The sequence below is a fragment of the Leptidea sinapis genome, chromosome 7 (genome assembly GCF_905404315.1).
Source record: "Leptidea sinapis chromosome 7, ilLepSina1.1, whole genome shotgun sequence".
NCBI lineage: Eukaryota > Metazoa > Arthropoda > Insecta > Lepidoptera > Pieridae > Leptidea > Leptidea sinapis.
Genome location: NC_066271.1, coordinates 5,048,932 through 5,072,122, shown reverse-complemented (window position 1 = coordinate 5,072,122; position 23,191 = coordinate 5,048,932). Strand labels below are relative to the sequence as shown.

Sequence of the window (23,191 nt, the reverse complement as noted above, 5' to 3'; positions counted from 1 at the left end):
CTGAAGGGCGCCGTAGCTAGTGAAATTACTGGGCAAATGAGACTTAGCATCTCACGGTGACAAGCGCAGTTGTAGTGCCAATCAAAATTTTTGGGGTTTTTCTAAAATGCTGAGCGGCACTGTATTGTTATGGGCAGGGTGCATCAATTACCATCAGCTGAACGTCCAGCACGTCTCGTCCTTTATTTTCATAAAAAAAAAAGTTCACCACTATAAGGCTTTGATCTATACAGGATGGTTTTTTGAGAAGGTCGCGATGGCCAAGTGGGAAACTACTAGACTCAGAGAAAAGTCGTGAAATGAGTCATGTTCACGATTTATAAGAAACCAATAACTGCATATTTAGTTTTTTAAATGTTCTTGAACTTTTGACAGACATCGACCCGGATGATTTTTCAAAAAAAATATATCCTGTGTAATTGGACCAATGGACTCTGTTGCTGATAAGGATCAATCCTTGCAAAGAAATGTATTACTAAAAATGAAAGGAAATTTTATATTTTATTATTTTTACAGGGAAGAAAACTCACCTCCTATTCAATCTTTTTGCTAGGAATCTTACTTTTTTTGTTGATATTCTATCGAGGATAAATTCTGTCATGGTATCAAACGGAAACCATTTTGAGCAACTTATTATTTAGGTAAAAGTGAGATATGAAAAGCAATTTGTATTGCCTTCATGTTTAGTAATACATATCTTTGCATTGTTTCATCTTTATCAGAAACAAAGTCCATTGGTCCAATAATTAATAGAATTGTATTTTTTTTTCAAAAATCATTCGACTCAATTTCTGTCAAAAGTTCAAGAATATTTAAAAAAATAAATATGCAGTTTCTTAGGAATCGAGAGCATGACTCATTTCGCGAATTTTCTCTAAGTCTGGTAGTTTCTGACTTGGCCATTACCGCCCTTCTCAAAAAACCACCCTGTTGAGCGTACTTAGACCCTCTTCACTTAAAACTTAGCTGAGTAAAGTCTAAGTACGCTCCAAAGATCTCAGCCTAAGGCTCCAGTAATTGAGTGATTCCCTTATTTTAAAGTGGAACGTTTGTAACAATACCTCAAATTTTCGTCCTATCGGATATCACATTACAGCCAGCCGCCGAGTAGGGGGTAAATTTATTTATAAGGTTTGCCAACAGGTTTATATCTTAGTTACGACTGGAATTCAAATTCGTATTATAAATATAGATGCAGACCCAATTACAGGTAAACACAGCTTGCGTTTAAACAGTATCGCTCGGTATGGATACGGATTAAATATTACAAAAAATATGGAAGACTAATAATTATTACGTAAATTTTGAATACAAATTACCTTTAAATTTAAAGAATCAGAAAAAAATATCTATACTAGTAGCGTGACAGTTTTTGTGTCCGCGACACATCCTGGACATCATGCCGTTTTGACCCAAATTGGTCCTCGTATTCATTACATAAAAGCGCCTATAATTACTTAATCTATTCTTAGGTCTGGGGAAAACCAAGGATATCTTTTAAGTGCAAGCAAACAAGGGCAATCCATGAAGCCTCTTATTGTAAATTTGAATCATTAATTTCAACTACTCACCGTCAGGTTAGCCTAGTAGTCTAAGGTGCCATAATTAATCTCTCGCTCCCGAGAGTGAGGGCTCGAACCCCACACCTGACAAGGTTTTTAATTACATTATACTTTTATTTAATTAATAACTAATAAGTAAAGCATATAAGCAAGCATATATATGATCAATTTCTAGTCGGCTAGGTCTTGTACCTCTTTAAATAAAAAATAAAAGAAAAACCGCAAAATTACAAAAAAATAAAAATGCCCAGTTGTAGAGACTAGCAAATAGAAGTAAAATTTGAAAGTTCATAATGCCCAGTATATATATATACATTGAACTTTTCAATAAATCCATTAAATTTCACTTGTAAGATATACACTGTACTAATGTTGCACAATACGTCAGCTGTATAGCTACAGATATACTGCTTTAAGTATTACGGTGACGCGAACTCACGAGATATCACCCATCCAAAAAGTGCCTAACTATATTATATTATACTAGCTGACCTGGCAAACGTTTTTTTGCCATATAAATTATATATGTAAACCTTTCTTGAGCTTCAACGAATCTATTACAAAAGATTTAATTGAGATCGGTCGAATAATTTAGGAGTTATTAGGGGACATACATTCTCTTATCTTTTATATAAAATTCTCGTGTCACAATGTTCGTTCCCGTACTCCTCCGATACGGCTTGACCGATTCTCATGAAATTTTGTGAGCATATTGAGTAGGTTTGAGAATCGGCCAACATCTATTTTCATACCCCTAAATGTTAAGGGTGGTACACACGAATTTTTTTTTAATGTTTTTGACATTTTTTTTAAATTTGTTTGATTATGAGTCAGTATTAAAAAATACATACAATTTCAAATTTTCACCCATCTACGATCAACAGTTACTTTTGTATCGCGATTTTAATATCGGCAATACAACGTTTGCTGGGTCAGCTAGTATATATATATATATATATATATATATATATATATATGAGTCGCGATATCGCGATATCGCGTCACATAAGAATTTCCGCTACCAAAAAGTGCCCAACGTTTCAAGAAGGTTTCATTTAAAAAATATGCTGTAGTATGCATAATTTTAGTCTGTAGCACGAGCGTTTACGCCGCCATCTTAGATTACCATAATCAAAATAAAATCTCTCAACACTTTCAATAATTGTTAATAGCCAGGTGATGATAACAAATCATCAGTACGACTATTGTTTATGCAATCGTAATCTTCTTCGCGGATATTTATCTTAACATACATTTTTATTATAATAATACTTTTATTAAATATGAACACGTGCGGCAGGAAACTAGTTTGAAAACATTGATCGCAATTATCTACACTACGTGAAAAATAGTCACACAAAAGCATTAGGTTCGTTCGGAAACACTTTGTATTCTTTTGTTGTTGTTAGATAATTTTGACCGTTGTGGGATGAGTCATCAATGCCCTGGCCCTGCAATGTAACGTACCTAGATAAGATATTGTTCTAAATGAGTAGGCTTAATGTAACCTAATTTGATTTATAACAATCTTACTAGCCAATTTGTCTTACGCAACCTTTAACTTGATGGTTGAAGGCCATTTTGCCACCTCGTTAACGCGAATATAGATGAATGTCTAACATACGGTCGATTAGGTTATATTAACATATGTAAGTTATTCAGTCATCACAAAACAACATAAAATATTATTGGTTATCCAATTTACTGGTAGGCTAAACTAATAAAAGGCTAAGAGCAGCCGTTTAGTAAAGTAGCTGTGTGGCTAATGGCTAGTCCATTAATTGAACTAGCCGATTAAGCTAGCCAGCTGTGACATTGTGCTACCGTAATTTTATTTCATTAGCGTTATAAAATAAAGTCATACTCATGTGATGCTCAGGATTAGGCAGGGGATGCAGTGTGGACGCCGGCTATGTGACTATAATGTTTTATGATAAGGTATCTGGATAAAAGATACTACTAGTATATATGTGAAAACTATCAAATAACTAAAAATTTAATTAAATACACCTCTTAATATTAACAAAATACTATTATCTGTATGTACTACCTATTGATAGGTTTTAAGTCAGTCATAGTATTTTATTAATATTAAACGTAAAGGTATGCATAAGAGGTGTATTAAATTAAATTTTTAGTTATTTGATACTTTTCAGTTTTTAAAGTCGGTTTTTTTAATCGTAGTTTTTTTTATTTTTTACGTTTTAGTATCAGTTAATAATAATATATAGTCAACCTGAATGAAAACTCCATAAAAAAACCGTACACAGAATACAATGTGATCCAGGTAGACGAACATTTTCATATAAATGTTCATAAAATTAAAACTACTCTGCCAAACTATGTAAATTTTTTATGGGACCAAATGGCATCTATTTCGCATCAAACAAAAGAAGAATTACGTAAATCGGATCATAAATCTCAGAGTAATCGGTGTACATACATAAAACAAAAATATCGATCGAATTGATAACCTCCTCCTTTTTAAAGTCGGTTAAAAATGAATAAAGAACCATGTACATTTTGAATATAAGGCCTTGCGATAAATAATATATCTACGTAAAATGTACGTATTTCAAAGCCATCTGTGATAAGTTATTCAAACTGGTGAAATAAATTTTTATCCTAAGACTGGCTGTGCCGCGCTTTTTCACTACCATCATTATAAATATTTTATTATAAATTACCCTTAGATTACTTATAAGTCTAGATAGAGCCTAAGACGACCCATATTGCCTAGTAATTAGTGACCCTGCTTACTGAGGTAGAGGTCCCGGGTTCGAATCCCGATAGGTGCAAACTTTTATATGATGAATATGAATGTTTGTTTCCGAGTCATGGATGTTTATATGTATTTATGTATGTTTAAATAATTACTTGTATTAAATATACCATTGTATTGTATCCAGAGCACAGGCTATGCCTAGTTTGGGGAAAGACAATTTGTATAAAAGTGTGTTAATATTATTATTATTACAACAGGCCAGGTTTCTTACTTTAGTGTACAGCAATCTCTTATACTCGCGATACATCAGTCATTTTGTTTTAGTGTGCGTGCGTTTGTTAAAAATTAAGGTTAACAGTACGCCGCGTCACAGTGTATCTAGACGTATAAATTATCTAAGAAAATACCTAATGTGCTTTATGTATAAAGAATGGGCCTATGGTATTCCAGACGCTTAAAACGTACTAAGGGTCATTATTTTTGTAGGAAATTGTACTTAGATATCACTAATAATAATGCCAGCATACGAGAGAGCTTTTTCTTTCGGCTTCGTGAGGTGCAAATAAACAAACATAAATTCTCGCTTTATAATATTAATAGGTATACATTAAATATTACGATATGTTCGCCATTTGTGAGTCGCTTAAGTAAACCGAAGTAATGTAATGAATGCAAAAACTATTTCTGTCGTGAAGCAGTTATATGTGAACATTACTGTGTTTCGGTCTTAAGCCGTAGCTAGTGAAATTACTGGGCAAATGAGACTTAACATCTTATGTCTCAAGATGAGGGTTACCATCATCGTCCCGTATTTTCTTAAAAAGTGTAAAAACTTAAGCACAGCTTCTCATAAAGTCTTAGAAGCCCCAATTTTGAGTGACTGAGGTGAAAATTAAATTTTGCACATTATTAATAATTTCAATGAATACTTAAAATTTATCAGAGGTATCGAAGTTGTGATAAATAATGTATCTCTTTCTTCCACCTACATCCAAGCTGTGGAATGAGCTTCCTTGTGTGGTGTTTCCAGGACTATTCGACATGGGTACCTTCAAAAAGCGCATACACTTTTCTAAAGGACCGGCAACGCTAATATGATTCTTCTGATATTGCAAGAGAATTTGGGCGGCGGTGATCACTTAACATCAGCTGACCCGGACGGTCGTCTGTCCCTCTCTACCATAAAAAAAATAAAAACATTATTCATAGCGTCAGATTGATTATGCTCTTTGTGTCATATACCTATTGTATCAGATTTAATCAAGAGTAAAAGAATCACACAAAGAAATCAAGACAAATAAGTCATGCACATATATTGTATAAATATAATACTAAGATAAAGAAATATGTCTTACTATTATTAAGAAACAATAGTCTTAGTCGTAATTAATTCTGTTGTGTAAAAAACAGAGCTTCTTAAATTACCGTCACTGGTTATACAAGATTAGGGTGCTATTCATCCCCACCATGATTTAAGTAAAGATGGGCAGGTCGAATAGTTTTGTTACATTATCCATTATTTACTTAAAAACCGTTCGCCTATTCTGACCACTGCGAAAAATACGAACCTTAAAACAGTGTAATACGAAGTACAAGTGAAAGTTTTTATGAAACCCGTGTTTTGGAAGTTTGGATTTTTTTCAAATTTATATTTGGTAAGGATAGATTTTATTCAATAAATAAATAGATAAAAATATATATATTTAGATAATTCTTTAATTAAAATATATAGGTTACCTTACAATCGTAGGTCTTCTGTTAGAAATTAAGAGAATTTATTTAAAAATATATAATAACGTACAGTTATTTATTTTTATTATATTTTTTGCAATTTTTATAACATTCAGAAACTGATATATTTAAAGTATATTTTTTTTAAATGCTGCTGTTTTCTCCGGTCCCTTTTAGATCAATTATAACAAACAAATAAAAATACTAAAACGAATAAGAATTAAATTTAAGTTCATCGCAAAACTAACATTTTAAAATTTTATTACTAATTTGTAAGTAATTATTAAATATTTTCGCAGTTAATTGCTAACTTGATATATTATTATTTAAATTTTTATAATAATATTTTAATTAAATAATAGAACTTAATAGTATAATCTTTTTTATAAAACATTGTCAAACATATAACTTCATAGAATCCGCATTGACTGCTTGGTGTATCTGAAAATTGTTTGCTAGGAAGATCGCCTTTATATTAAAGATTATTTTCGGATTTTCTTTCAGTTCTAGTATGTAACTACTATTATCACGTCTGTCTACTACAGAGGTAGGCAGAAAATCTAAATCTACATTTGCTTTAGTCTTGAAATTTCTGTGTGTTCTTCTGCTTGCATTAACCCTTTCACAAACCGATAGTGCCGTGCAAACTGTGCGTTTTTACACACTTTTTATAAGCTTCACCTGTATGTATATTTGTTTGTAACCGACTCATTTGGGCGCGATTTTGACCCACTTTTAACGGCCACATTTCGTTAAAACTTCCTAAATTTATGGAGCAAAGATAACAATACATTAATTTGATAAAATTATTAAATTTTTCAATTTGCAAAATAAGATATTTATTAATTTATATAGTTTTCATCTATCATCGATAAAGCAGGAATTGATGTTAATTTTTAATTTCAACCATTATCTTTAACCGATATTTAATATTAGGATATTTTCGGATACCACAGATAATTTTTTGCTTTTTAGAGAGTTTTTAAGTTTTTTTAAACTATTATTATCTATTATTCAATTGCGTATATTCCACTATATTCGAATGTTAAATATATTCACACATCTTTAAGACAGAGTCCACAAACATAAAAGAATGTTAAAAATAATTTGTTGGAAAATTAGCATAATGTTTTAAGTCTGACCATTAGCAATTACGTATAAATCTATGTAATGTCAGACAGGGAATTGTTTGAACACGAGGAATACGATAATGACTGTGAGAATATTTTAAGTAGCTCATTAGCGCCCTGTTTCATCTTGTCTATTCAGTTAACATATATTTTTTATTGTACAAAGGGCTTTGAGGTAAAATTACCATTAAACTTTAAGTAATCCTAAAAAAGAATAATGAATTATTATACTTCCTTTTTTCATGTCACTACATGTCTTACCGCAATGCTTTAGAAGCATTAATGTTTTTTAAGTGTATTTTCCGTGTTATTGGGTAAAATTGATTTTTAATTTCGAATAATAACTGCCTTATTTTAATTTAATTTGATTTTTGAGGCGAGACTAAAGTTTGATATACATATTTTAATGCGTCTTAATTGTAAAGCAAACTATTTCATAAGTAAGTTCATATTCTATTGTAGGACATGTGTAAACTTGATTCTTAATATATATATATATATATATATATATATATATATATATATATATATATATATATATATATATTGTTTATTTGAGCACGCTCTATTTTTTAATATCACAATATCGCAAGATAAAATCGAAGGGCAAAATGTAGATGAAATCCATCTATTAGTTTATACATAGAGATGGTAAAGTCTATTATTATTATATACCTATTTTTTGTGTTTCTGTAAGTACGAAGGTATTTTGAAAATCCAAGAGAGTGAATTAATACTTTAACGATATGTAGAGTTTAGATTCGAGGTAAAGTTAGTAATGATAATATTTTGCTAAAAGTTATAAAAGTATTTCTTTCGGAACAAATATAGTGGAGGATGTATAACTCAAATTTACTGATTCATAACGTTAAGGGAATTGGTGTCTTAGAGCTTTGTCTTGTCTTAAATGTTTTGAATATATGGACGTTTTAACTCTGTTTTTCCGCGATTCAAAATTATTATATCATTTGAAAAAGATTTCAGCGTTACAACTTAGAACGCACTTATAGAGCAAATACGTAGAGCCGCAGCGATAGAGCTGTATTAGATTTAATTTACTTACAATTTCATACTTTGTTGGTAGAGCTGCAAGGTTCTTGCTAATTAAGTGTAGAGTTTGATTATAAATGTAAATAAATTATATTTTTTGCGCCTTTTTGTGGGTCATCCCTGGAGAGGAAAGTTAAATGATATTAGTCAAATCAAATTGGAATATGTGAGGGGCGCGAGAGGGTAAGTGTGGTGCGAGCGGGCGGGGCGGGCGGTAGAGGGGGCGGGGCCAGGCGGGCTCGCAGGCGACGCCGCGTCTGGAGCGACACTCGCGCCGCGACCTCGGTGATGCGCGCACGTGATGCGCAGATGACCCGCGAAGCTCGCCACGCACGCACGAGCGCGCGCCAGTTATGTTACCCGCCCGCTCAGCTGTTATGTGTTGGTTCCATTGTGAACGTGTGCGACATTTATTCCCGAAGCGTTGATTGCCCGAGACGAGACCAGTGCTAACCGACGACGTTGGATGCGTTAAAATTTCGGGTGAGTGTGTGAGCCATGTAAGTGGCTTGTTTGACCGCATTATTATCGGAATACGTACGGTGCGGCCCGCGATCCGGTCCGGCTAGCGATCAAAAACATTATAATAAATACACATTTCGACTAAATATTACGTGGACTCTACCAACTAACTCTTTGAGGCTCTACATCTCGAGATCTTTACGGTGTTGACGTGTTTTATATTCTATTTTGCAGCAAAAACATGTTAATAAACCACGCCACACTTTCGATAAATAATATTATCTAAATGAAATTAACTCCACTCTATTCGTGGAGCAAGAAAAGCATCTCGTTGATGTCTTTTACTTGCACTTTGATACGACACCAAGCTCTATCATTTACTTTTATTTTAAAAATAACCTTATTTTCTTATTGTTTAGAAATTAGAAGATCATTTACTATTATATCCCTATGTTTCTTAATATAAGGTATAATATTATTATTATAATAAAAAATATTTAAAGTAAAAGTGATTTTTCATTCAGGCCACGAAAGTTATGATAAATAATCTCTGATTCATAGCACTGCCCTTTTAAAGTTTATGTTTGTTGATAAAATAGAAATACTTCCAAGCTGAGTAAAACTCAGAAACAAGTTTAGAGGTTTCTCAAAAATTTATATCCATTTAAGCTTACCTTGGCACAATCGTAAATAACATCAAATTATTAGTTCTGACATATCATTGTTGTAAATCATTTAGCACATAAACACCAAATAATGATAATGAATATAATATTAAACACATCACAATTTATTTAAATAATATAATATGCTGTTCTGATTGCTGTGAATGATCAATAATAAAAAATATATTACTTATTAAGGATAATTTAAAACTCAAATACTATTTAACCTGCCTACCTATTAAATACAGATAATGCTGATATTTATATCTAATATTGAATCGATTTTCATTGAACAAAAGTTATAAGGTTCATACCAATATTTAGATAGGCAAAAAACACTTGTACACTTTCTCTATAAAATTACTTACTGGAAAAACAACATAATCATGTTTATACTGTGGCCCACCGCATCATAATTTATATTTAATTGTTGAAAATGGCAGAAGATATAAATTGATCTTTACAACACAATATGTAGAGTCGCCCCTGTCTCCCAGAGGGGTAGTTAAACCTCTAGGATCTTGTCTAAGGACCTCAGTTTGAAAATAATATACTACCAAGGTATCTTACAGTAGCAGAAAAGTTATAATTAAAATTCACTTTTGGTGCACTTGGTCACTATTTAGTACACTTGGTAACTATTCAGTACATTTGGTCACTAATGTACTAAACATTTTGGGGTTATCTATTTATATATCAACTGATATACGAGATTTCGTACATGGTTTAAATTAACTGTTTACACACACAGATTTTTCTCGGTAGCTTTAGCCTAAATCCAATAACTATTTTTTATAGCATATAAGTGTTTATTATGCTTAATAAATATTTAAAATTTCAATGTTCAAAGTTCTTTATTTGCAAGAAATATTAACAGCTAAAGTAGTAACAAATTTAAGACAAGGCACATATTTCGTCATACCTAAAAACTCTATAATATATAATGTTATTTTTTTATTTTATCAATTAAATATTTTAAGAGATAATATAGTAATATTAAGAGTAAGATTGGTGCTAGTTACCTCTTCGTTTGATAATATTCGTGTTTTGAGTGAAAACAATACTTTATTAACAGCGTTAATAATTTTACTTTAAATCTTCTTACGTTTTGTCAATTTCGACCACTTATTTTTTTATTCGAGCAGGCAATACTCAAAAATCACCCTTCAAATCTTAGAATATGCAACTAGACCGACCTTTCCCAACACATCCACCCAGATTCGTGTAATCAATTTGACCATTTATTTTACTTTCTACCTACCTCTCTGCAAAATCAAATAATTTCCTTCAACATACCATACATTATAATACATCCACATAATTATAATCAGAAGATACAAATTGTATTTTTAATAGAAATCTATTGTTATTTCAAATTATATAGTATTTAATTCAACCTATACTTACCTATTGCCGATGCGCACAGCGTTATCTAAAGACTCTTACAACTTAGACGACAACTTTTGCAATACAATAAAAAACCCAAACTAAATCCAACGTAACTTAACTGTATTGATGTTCCTTTTCAACCCCCCACGTAAAAATAGGGCCGTTATAAGTTTTAGGTGTCTGTCTGTCTGTGTTTCAAATTAATTTTTTTTATGATTGCATAAAATTAAAACTATCATTACGGGGAAGCGTACCAAGAATACTGGCAGCATTTCCACGTTGGATAGCTAGGATTTATTCAAAATAGGATGTGAAATCACCTATTGAAAGTCAAAAACTACCACCAATTCCAAAAAGTATGCCTCAGACCTGAGAAGAATGTTTTAAACGACTTATGTTTGTTACCTCAGAACTTTCAACGGGGTTAACCAATTTGGATATTACTTTTTTTATTTGAAATCTAGTGCTTCCCATGTAGTCCCATTGCAATTTGGTCCAGATCTGACAGTGGAGTCCATGAGAAAACCTTGTAATTTTGCTATTTGCTGCGTGTGCGCAACAAATTCACCAATAACTCAATATCATGCCAATCGATTTCGATGTTTCTTTTTTATTGGAAAGAATAAACGTCAAATAAAGTTTGGTCGAGCGAGATCTAGACATAACGTGGCCACGTTTATGTATGTCTTATCACTGCTTTTTATAAGAAAAGTACTAACACGATAATCAATAACACTTAGCTCCTTAATTTATGACAATGTTATATAATTTGCGTCAATTGCAATTGATTAATTAATGACACGAAGTGATACATTACCATTTGTGGTGTAGACATATGTATGCAAACAGAATACAGATAGCTACATAGATCTTATTTTATCTACATCTACATTGAAAGCATACATTGTTTATTTATTATCGTGCCCGTATATGCATGTCTGGTTAAGCATAATCAATGGTAGTTAAAGCTTTGAAAAAATGCACCAATTAGTTCGAAATGGATGCCCACTTTCAAGATTTTCATCTTACTCATGGAGTATTGAGAATTGTTTGAACCTGAGTAGCTATATAGAACCAGCCACCTAGAAACCCAAACTTAGGGGGTAAGTTGGGGCAGTAAAGTCCTCGAATGGCGGTCCCAGAAGATGGACCGACGATCTGGTCAAGATCGCCGGAATACAGGCGACAGCGCAGGACCGATCGTCGTGGATATCTTTGGGGGAGGCCTTTGTCCAGCAGTGGACATCTACCGAACTGAGAAATGAATTTACTTCGGCGTTTAAAGTTTCATGCGACGAGGGCACCTTACCAAATTAGGACCCTTATCGCTTATTATCGTCCGTACGCTCACACAAAAAAAGAGATATGAAACATATAACATAGAGTTCTTTTGTTACTGGTAGAGTCACCTATGCATCAATTATTTATTATTGCTTTTATCCGGAACTTTTGAACAGATTTCCATTATTCTTCCAATGTGAGCAAGTAAATTAATAGAGGCTATATTTTTCTAGCTTAAACCAAAGTTAAATATTCGTCCGTTCAAATTCATTCTAGTTCTACTTTCTTGTTTATCTATTATAATTTCAATCAGCCTAACTTAGAATCAAATTATATTATCACCAGATGCTAGACTGGTCTTTTGATTAGAGAGATCTTAGAAATTTATTTTGCAGACATCCATAATTATCGAAATGTTGTGAATTTTGTCGAGTGTAAATTTTGCTAAGATTTGTCTGTTAATCCGTTCGACACACGAGGCATCCTCAGATGTTGGCTCGCCAAATTCTGGCACGAGACTCATGAGGCAGATGAAGAGACGAATAAAAAGAGAAATTATAGCGGAATTAACAGTCAAGAAAATTTACAACATTTAGACAAAGAGATTTAATCAAATAAATACAAAAATATTAATTGGTGTAGGTCAAAAATTATACTAATGAATATGAAAGTAGCTAGAGACCTGAATGTTCCATGGAAGAACACAGACTTAAGTGTGTGTTCTACTAGCGTGTAGACGACCTTCACCAGCGGGAGGCTCCTTTGCACAGTGTGTAATAATAATAATGTAATAGTATTGTGTAAGCATTATTGTGTTACGGTCTAAAGGGGGCCGTAGCTAGTGAAATTACTGGGCAAATGAGACTTAACATTTTATGTCTCAAGGTGACGAGTGAAATTATTGGTAGGCCGCTCAGAAGTTTTGGGTTTTTCAAGAATCCTGAGCGGCACTGCATTATAATGGGCAGGGCGTATCAATTACGTCTCGTCACTTATTTTCATACAAAAACACCTGTCAGCTCGATAATGCGTGCGCGTTGTCAATGTTTGCGTTAACTAGTGGTTAATAATATCTTGAGTAATAATACGTAACATTTAAACTTAAATTAATCTTAACCGATTGGTAAAATTGGAGCTTAAATGTATTTGGTAGTGTGTTTAATATAATGCAGTTAATAATAGCATGTGTTATTTACAATGTGTCTGTATATTTAGCGCTCGCTAGAAACTGAGATAAAGTAACTCCCGGTTGCAGACAATGTTGACCTTTGTTGATTTACTGGTAAAATTATTAATGTGCACGGCTCTTGGAATTGTGATCAAGTTGCAAATAAGAAAGAAGTTCATTGAATTATTGTGTGGCTTGCGAGTCATTAAAATAGGAATAGATATATTTTTTTTAATAACTGCCATCTGTTGGTAGAGACTATAATCAGTTCCATAATGTGGGGAGATTGAGGTTATGAGCGCCATCGCCTTAACCAGCCCTTATTCTAATAATAATAATTATAGTGACATACTTTTTACACAAATTATCTTGCCCCAAATTAAGCAAATATAGCCTGTATTATGGGTTACAAGACAACGATACATTTAATACAATATACTTACTTAAATATACATAAACTCAAATAAACATACATATGAACATACATAAATACATTTAAAAATCAATGACTCGGAAACAAACATCCATATTCATCATATAAATGCTTGGACCTACTGGGATTCGAACCCGGGACCTCTAGCTTAGTAGGTAGAATCGCTAACCACTCGGCTATACAGGTCGAGACTTGCTTTCTTTTTAGTCTCACGGCTTAAGTTTAGTATTTATTTATGATTCCTTACGGCTAACAAAATGAAAAGAGTATATTAAAAATAATGCAGAATAGATACGCCAATTAATAGGAATACTATTAACAGTACAATAAGTATGTGACAATGTATTTTAAGACAAAGTTGAAAAATACTAAATAAAAATTAAGAAAAACTTACAAGTAAAAATTTAATAGAATGAAAAGAAGAAATGGTATCCATATTGAGTAACTGAAACGGTGAGTAGTTTGTGTGGTGTGAGTAGTGTGAGTGAATATGAGTGGTGTGAGTGAATGTGAGTGTTTGTTCGAATATAATGTTTAAATTAAGGTGTGACGATTAATAAATTATCCTGAATATACTGATGATTAACTCCTACAATTTAAACAGTTTTATATCAGTTTTTTGAACATCAGACGTGATAAGTTGAAAATGTCGACGGAACTTATTATATATGTCAGGAATTCGAAATTGAGGTGAATATTTAAGATACTAAGTAGAAGCAAAGTGAATGTTAAATAAATTAGTATGCCTTGTACGCAATGTTGGTACCTGGATTCTTTGTTGTCTAAAGGAATGCATTGAGATTTAAAATTAATTTTTTTCGTGAATATCTTTTGTATTTTTTCAACGCGGTCAATATAACATTGATATGTAGGCCTCCAGATGCGAATTCATGAATGCTTCGCACGTAAGCATAATACCTATAGCACTTTTAGGCACTAGATGTCATTGAAAGGTTTGCAAGTGCGAAGAATAAACCCTAGATTTTTATAAGCCTTTGTGTTATTATTTCGATATGGTTATTATGGGTTAGTTTACTATCATGGATCCTTATTTGATTATTTTTTGGAATAATTTCGTTAGTTAAAGCATAATCAATGTTATTACTCTTTCGTGAAAATGTAGTAATTTGACATTTAGCAATACTAACTGTTACTTTATTTAATTTAAAATATTGTGGCAGTCTATTTAAGTTTTCTTGTAACGTAAAGCAATCGTTTATTTGTGAAATCTTTTAATAAATATTTTTGTCGTCAGCATACAGCAAGAAGTTTGAATTAGCAAAACAATCACTTATGTCATATAAATGTAACAAAGGACCCAGGTGCGATCCTTGAGGTACACCAGAAGTCACCTCAACAAAGTCTGATCTAAAACCACAGAGGACAACGGCCTGACAGTGATTTCTTATATATGATACTGTCCATCTTAGAAGGTTCTGATTCCAACTGCGTAAAATTTCTTTAGTAGTATAGGTACTGTGGTTGACTCTATCAAAACCTTTTTCAAAATCTGTGAATATTACATCTAGACTATCCGTTGGTTGAAGTTGTTTCTTGTATTTTGTTAAGTTGTTTGTATTGTGTTACAGGTGGGTCGAGGAGAATTATGCGTGGGGCGTGCGCATGCGCGGTGGTGTGCGCGTTGGTGGCGTTGTGCGCGGGCACCGGGCTGGAGGAGGCGACCCGCGCCGCCGCCGAGAAGCAGCTGCTGGCGCTGCTGGGGCTGCCGCGCCGGCCCGCGCCCCGCGAGCCCCGCGCGCCCGCGCCCCGCCTGCCGCGCGCCATGCGCCTGCTGTACGACACGCGCGCGCCGCTACCCGCCGCCGCCAACACCGCGCGCTCCTTCTACCACACGCCCACCGTGCTCGACCAGCGCTTCCCGCACCAGCACCGCTTCCGGCTGTTCTTCAACATAACCGTCCCCGAAGACGAGGTCGCCCGCAGCGCCGACATCATCTTCCAGCGAACCGTCGGCGCCACGGGCGGCCAACGCCTCCTGTTGTACGATGTCGTCCGACCCGGACGGAAAGGGAAGAGTGAACCCATTCTAAGACTGCTCGACTCGGTGCCTCTGAGGCCCGGTGAGGGGACGGTGACGGCGGACGCCCTGAGTGCGGCGCGGCGGTGGCTCAAGGAGCCGCAACATAACCATGGACTATTAGTGAAGTTAGTTGAAGAAGACAATTTGAGTAGTAAAGTGCAATTTCCTCATATAAGAGTGCGTCGACGAGCGACGGACGAGGAGGACGAGTGGAGTGCGGTGCAGCCTCTTCTGATGCTGTACACTGAGGACTCCCGGGCGAGGGTGGCCCGAGAGAGCGGCGAGTCGCGGCTCACGAGGAACAAGCGAGGGGCGCAGCGCCGCGGGCACAGGCCCCACCACAGACGCAAGGAGGCCAGAGAGATTTGCCAGCGCAGACCGCTGTTCGTCGACTTCGCCGACGTGGGCTGGAGTGACTGGATCGTGGCCCCGCACGGCTACGACGCCTACTACTGCCAAGGGGACTGCCCTTTCCCCCTCTCGGACCACCTGAACGGCACCAATCACGCCATTGTACAGACTCTAGTGAACTCAGTGAACCCGGCAGCGGTGCCCAAAGCGTGTTGCGTCCCAACACAGTTGTCTTCCATTTCCATGTTGTACATGGATGAAGTGAACAATGTGGTGCTTAAAAACTATCAGGACATGATGGTGGTAGGGTGTGGCTGCCGATGACAAAGGCTTGCCCAGTGCGGACCTAGTGATAGACCGTGGACCCAGTGTACATATAGCAGCGGCCTCGAATTGTAAATAATATATTATTTGTATATGTACATAGTCGTGTAATTATTATTTTATTGAAACATGATGATATAATAAAAGATAAACCTATCCTTTTGTATTATTTTCAATATCGCAAAAAATCTCTACGCCAAGTCAATGAGACAACGAAGACACTTGATTTAGATTGGAGATGATCATGTCTGCTCTATTAATTCTCAAAATTTATTCTTTAAACATCTTCTTGATACATATCAACACAAAATGCTCGTGCATCATAATTTTAATCTAATTAACACAATATACGAGTATATATTTAATTATATAGTGTTAACAAGAGAGAACTATCGCGTGAAAAGGAAAAGGGTTATAATGACAAATGACAATAAAAACTGCAATTATGTACCCTCATATATTAATATTGATATCGGTTTTTATTAAATAATTAACACAAATTTACAGTAACGCATTGTGTATCGAGCTTAGCCTAAATACCAGGCAGTTTTATAAGTTTGTTCAACGCGTAGTATGTCCCATAAACGAATCTTGACGAGCTAATTGTTAATTGTTGTGGCGAGACCATGACCTCTTGACAAAGACTTCATTGAGCACTGTAGACAAAATAAAAAGAACAAATCGGTCAAATTGCTTACGACACCTACATCTTTAACAATTCATACTTATCCATTTCCTATAAACAAAATATGCAATGTAGGTTAATTATTGTAATGCGCGTAAAGATTGGAAGTAGTTTTTTTTTAAATATTCATCCAAGTATTAATAGATATATGCTAGTAATCTTAACGTTAATTCACCGTGTTATCTAAAAAAAAATTATAAACTTCCAATTTTGTACATTAAAAAGCTGTTAGGTACCGGTATCAACACCCAATATTTTACTGAAAAAGAGAACACCCAAAGCTTTTTAACATTAAACTATTAGATAAGATAAAATAGAGGTTTAACCTACATTAAGATTTTTTTTCGCCCATAAACCTAACGGGGGTTTTTATTGTATTCAAGTATCTATATTGAAAAATGATTTAAATATTCTTATTTTATTGTATTTTGGTTTGAGCTGATGGTCTTCTTACCAATGCTCTAAAGAAATAAAACTAAAAAATACTACGAGATAAGATAATATTAATATATAAAGTAGAAATTCATTAAGAATGTGGCAGGTCTCGAAATTTCAAATATTTCGTCACAAGGCGGCGATATATCATGTTTTTGCTCGGCCTTAGGAATGGCCGCTGTATAATTTGGCCGGCCACCCGGTAACTTCGAGTCTACCGCTGCCGCGACGCCCTACGTCTATATTATCAGTAGATAAATTTAAGCTTTGTCTTTGCCTCGTATTTCGTCCTCTCGACTTTTGCTTTTGTCTTTTTTCTTCGTGAATACCAACAAAAAACTGAGTAGAGCCGCACGAAGTGGGTATAATTTATTTTATAGTCCGTTCTCTCGTAACCGTGGACGGGTGGACGCCGTCTTATCCCCATTTATGTATAATTAAAGTAAATGGATTGTTCAGCTTAATGCACCTTCAAATAATCATTTTATTGCCACATGAAGAGTAAAATGAATTAGTGTCGTTGAACAAAAGCTGTAACTATAATCTTGCTTATCCAATTAAGGTTTCTAAAACCACAAATCCTTGCAGATATATTGCAGAAAAACAAGAAGCGAATGTGATTATGGATATCCGATTCTAAAGTTACTCATCCCAGGGGAAATTATAATTGTTTTGCATTCTTGCGAGGACACAAAAACAAAAAGGCGAGTTATGGCCCCCCGCACTGTTTGTCTTACAGACCAGACTAAAGTCTGACAACTCGCATTCTCTGCAGACAAAAAGTTGGATCATTCGGGAACGAAACGGTGCAGGTTAACTACGATTCCCCAGCTTATAACTTGGAATTGATAACTTTTTGTTTTTTCGTAAATGCGTCTGTTGGATAATTGAAATGAATTTAAAACTATTTTAAATTCTCTATAGTATTTTCAAAAGCCATGTAGGTACGCTACATCTGAAATACTCAATTAACCCTTGATTTCTAAACTTGCATGCATCATAATTATTATTTTTTGATGTCACATATTAACTTTATCTTACACTAGCTGTAGTGTTAACATATTTCAGTGGTTTCATAGACTTTGACATCTCTCTGGACTTGTGGTATACTTAGTAAAGAAAACATGGTTTTCATCGTCAAACCTGTCACCTGTGTATGTTTTTTTCGTAGTTTTAATTTTGACATAAGCTGCGGCTCATACACTATTATACACCTCAACAACTCTCCAAATATTGTTTTTTATCGTCGATAATAGTTCTGTTTTTAAACTCAAATAATAAGTCAAGGTGGCAAATTCAAATTTGGCCTTCATGCAAATTATTTTTTTTTATATGCGAGTCCAACTTACACTTGACCGGTTTTTAATATTTGTTGATGGCTGTATGGGCTGTATTTATGTCAACAGTAAATAGACGAGTGTCTATTTACTGTTGACATAAAAAAAAAGTTTTGACAGCTCTACATTTTCCCTCCAATAATTCGACGTGCATACTAAATGAACCCATTATATGATTAATGCGAACGCATATCAGCATCATGGCAGCTGATATATTGATAAGCGTGTAATGCGTAATTGTCACTGGCATAATGCGGCTTAAGTTGGGACCCGGGCATGAGGCCGACGACCGCCAGCCTCTTCGTAAAAATATTTCAAGTATGCACAAATTAAACTGGTTTTTTCTTCATATTACTTTATTGCTTTTGCATAAAAACATTGGATTGGGACCCGTGATTATTCGCCTGTTAGTGTAAGTGATGAATTTAGTTGATTTTGTTCTAAAGTGAGCAGGACTGTTTTCATAGAGTTGTGTAGGTATCATAGTTGCTAAGCAAGCTGGAATAAAATAAAATAATAAATGCACCGACTTTTTTATATGCCTCTACTGCTTTCCTTGCAATCTTTTGTTTAAAGTTGTAAATGATATATTGGGGAAAAAGTTTAAACACATCTCATATGAAAACTGAAGACTTGTTTTTTCAAAGTTCATTTATGTTTAATTACAGTTTACATGTAGTAGTATCTAGTAGTATAAGAAATGACATCAAAAAGAATTCTAAAGGAATCAAGTTTGAGAAAATAAATGCCTTTTATGCCTTCATGTGCCATTTTGTTCGATTTTTTCTGCCATCTTGTAGGTAGTGACACAATCCCGTTCCCGAAAAAATTTTGAGACTGATTCTGATTAAAAAAAAACGACAAGTGCTTTTGGGAGTCCTATCTTGATGTTAACCTCTTTCTCCGTCGGTCCCTCATGTCTGAAGATCCTGGTCAGCATTAAGGATGATCTGCCTCCACCGGATTCAGTCCAGCACGTCTCTAACAAGCGTGGAGAATTTGGATGATAATTCTTTAATTTGGTTTCAAATCAAATTTGGCTAAATTTCAGTCCATTTTGGTGGAGAACGACCGTGCGATCTTTTCCCTTCGGTATTTCCAACCACAATTATTTTTTTCAAGATTTCGTCTCCTGTATCTGTATCGGCCAAAATATGAAAGAATACGTTGTCTGCATATGGTGGACAAGCGAGTTTTTATTCGATGTTAACCTAAACAGGTGGAAGTCTGAGGATGCAAGTTCAGGGCTACATCACGGATGCTTTAACACCTCAAAGCCAAAATCCCTTGATTTTTGCTGAGTGGCTAAATATCTGTGTTAGTGTCATCATGATGAAAGACCACACCTATTCTTTTGATCGATTCCGGGCGCTTTCTCCTAGTTTCTTGCTTTCGCCTCATTGATTCTTGGCAGTAAATCCTAAGCGATGATTCTGCCCTTACAATCTCACCATGCACATAGAATTATGTAAAACATTATTGCGAAAATAATCTGGGTTTTGCCACAGTCTGTGAACCCTGACATACCAATGACAACAACCTTTTTCAGGCGTTCTTGTCGTACGTGATCTTCTTTTAACTTAGTAGTTAATAAGTAGAATCTTAATGAGTACCGGGTTCATTTGGTTTCTTTCAGTGAGCTTGTGTGACACGCTAATATTGAGCTTTCTGTGATAGTTTTGTTTCTAATGGGTCAAAACTGTTTTATGATCAATTTCCAGTTCTTGGGCTATATCGTTACTACTAATTTGTCGATCATACATCACTTTTTCCATCCATAATATGGCGACCAGAGGTGCATCTTTGACATAAGTTATCATTTACCAGTGGGAGGCTTCCAGTTCACAGGATGCCGGCTAGATTATGGGTATCACAACGTAGCCTATTTCTGTAGTGAAGCAGTAATGTGTCAACATTATTGCCTTTCGGTTATAAGGGCACCATAGCTAGTGAAATTACTGGGCAAATGATACTTAACATAATATGTCTCAAGGTGACGAGCGCAATTGTAGTGCCGCTCAGAATTATTGGGTTTTTCAAGAATTCCGACCGGCACCGCATGGGCAAGGCATATTAAATCCCATCATCTGAACGTCTCGTCCCTTATTTTCATAAATAACCGAAGTTACCAGCAAACGCTTAAAACAACTTTGTGCTTCTCTTATTGACACTGTATAAGGTACATCAATGAAAGAATATTTTTCGCGGCTTGTGCTGTATTTGTAAAAAAAATTATACTGTATCGAATTTCTTTAATGAATGCACTCATTTTGATGGCAAGAAATGAAAAACATCTGGAAATAACAATTTACTGCATTGATTATTTTTCTGAAATGTAACATTTTTAATTAGATCAAAACCAGCCAGATACAAAACGTAATTATCCAAAGAGGTTTTATTACAAGTCCTATAAATACTCTTTGCGAAAAGACTTTCTCCCCGACCTATTACATATATTTTTAATACCCTTTGCAACATTGTTGCGATGTCTATAGGCAAATACAGGCCCGTTAATCGATCCTGTCTATAAACGGTGCTAATCTTAAAGCAGGATTACTCAGCAAATTTGTAAAGGAAGTCATGATGCTAAAAATAGACTTGATCGTCTAGAATGCATCTTGACTATTCCCAGTCTGACTTGATTACAATCATTAACACTGTGCTTCTGTTCAGACTAGATATTATAAACGGGGTTTTTATTTACGAACTAGGTTTTGTCTCTATATATTCTACGGCTTAATAATTGATAGTCTAGTTAATAACACAAAAGAGACAAAAATTTTAATTAAGTAAATTATTGACAATTAAATTATTTTTACACGCTCTTTATTAGCAAACATACATACAGGTGTATGTTTGTTTGCTTGTAACCGACTCATTTGGGAGTGATTTTGACCCACTTTAAACGGACAGATTTCGTTCAAACATCATGGATTTATTGAGGACCGATGACAATACATTAATTTTATAAAATTATTGCATTCCAATTGCAAAATAAGATTTTTGTTAATTTATACAATTCTCATCTATCGTCTGTAAGGCAGAAATTGATGTTAATTTTAAATTTCAAAATAAATTTTCTATTTCTTTAGTTCAGTTTTCTACTAAAAGCGTAGTTTTTAGTTTTTTAACTACTATTTATAAATAACACAGCTTAGGTTGCAATTATTAATTATATTCAAATTTAAAATTTAAATATTTTTTTATTTCAATTCGGGTCGGGTCGGTCCCTCGTGTCCTCAGGTCCTCCTGAGGATCGTGATCAGCATTAGGGTTGCATCTGCGGATGATCTGGCTCCACCAGGAGTCCTATTACGAAAATCGAAATACGAAGTTTCGGTTGACGGATCGTACATTTTGCTATTACGAAAGTGTTTCGGATCCGAAGTTCGCGATTAGACATTTTGCCTTTTGTTAACCTTATTCCCAAATTCACTTTACATTTACTTTTTCGTTGTTTTACATTATTATGATCGTAACTACAACTTCACTCTTAATGGTTCCGAAACGAAATCCGTCCGCACTATTCGGATAGGAAATACTTTGGTTTTTTGAAGTTTGATTTTATTCCAAGTTCGTCGTTCTTTCGTTTCGGATCAAAACTTCGGCTTTTGATTTTGGTAATAGACCTCCAGTTTCTGTGTGAAGAATTTGGAGGATGAAGTATTTAATTTGGTCGGTCTATCTTGTAGAATAATGACCGCGCAAACTTCTGCCTTCGGTATTTCCAACCACTCTTAGTTTTTAGACATTTTCGTCGCCTCTGCGCATTGGGTTGCCAAAATATGAGAGAATACGTTGTCTGCATAAGGTAGACAAGACAAGTGCATTATTTACATAAAATATTTGCTTTATGAGATAGCCTGGTAACGAACATCCTATTCTCAAGTCAGGTTCCATTTTCGTCAAGAAGTAGTCACCAAGAATTATGTTTTTTCGGTTTAAATGGCGCCGTAATAATTGAGATTACTGGGCAAATGAAACTCAACATCTTATGTCGCAAAATGACAAGCGATATAATGATGCTGCTCAGAACTTTTATTCAATCATGAGCAGACCTGTATTGTAGTAATGTATTACGAAATAAAAAATTGTAAAAAACATTTGTGTGGTAAGGGTTACTATAACATAAATGACTTTCTTAAATTTTACCACACACTGGGAATGGAGCGAACGTCCTCAGGCTATCCAATTATTTTTTTTATGGAAAAGGAGGACAAACCAGCGCTCTCCTGGTGTTAAGTGATCACCGCCGCCCACATTCTCTTGCAACACCAGAGGAATCACAGGAGCGTTGCGGACCTTTAAGGAAGGTGTACGCACTTTTTTTGAAGATATCTGTGTGGTATCGTCCCGGAAACACCGCACAAGGAAGCTCATTCCACAGCTTTGTAGTACGTGGGAGAAAGCTCCTTGAAAAAG

The 23,191-nt window shown here is 34.7% G+C and overlaps 1 protein-coding gene across 2 annotated transcripts in view; it reads left to right on the top strand.

Moving 5' to 3' along the window:
- LOC126965396 (protein decapentaplegic) overlaps positions 1 to 16,469 on the top strand; it is a 40,415-nt gene extending 23,946 nt beyond the window's left edge. Inside the window, exons 1-2 of one of the 2 annotated variants that reach the window (XM_050808994.1) lie at positions 8,480 to 8,681; positions 15,186 to 16,469. In XM_050808994.1, coding sequence (XP_050664951.1) covers positions 15,203 to 16,312 — 1,110 coding nt within the window. In that variant the 5' untranslated portion in view covers positions 8,480 to 8,681; positions 15,186 to 15,202 and the 3' untranslated portion in view covers positions 16,313 to 16,469. Of the gene's footprint in view, positions 1 to 8,479; positions 8,682 to 15,185 lie in introns of those variants that run through there. The other variant, XM_050808995.1, reaches the window with a different exon arrangement.
- Positions 16,470 to 23,191: the final 6,722 nt, after the last annotated feature.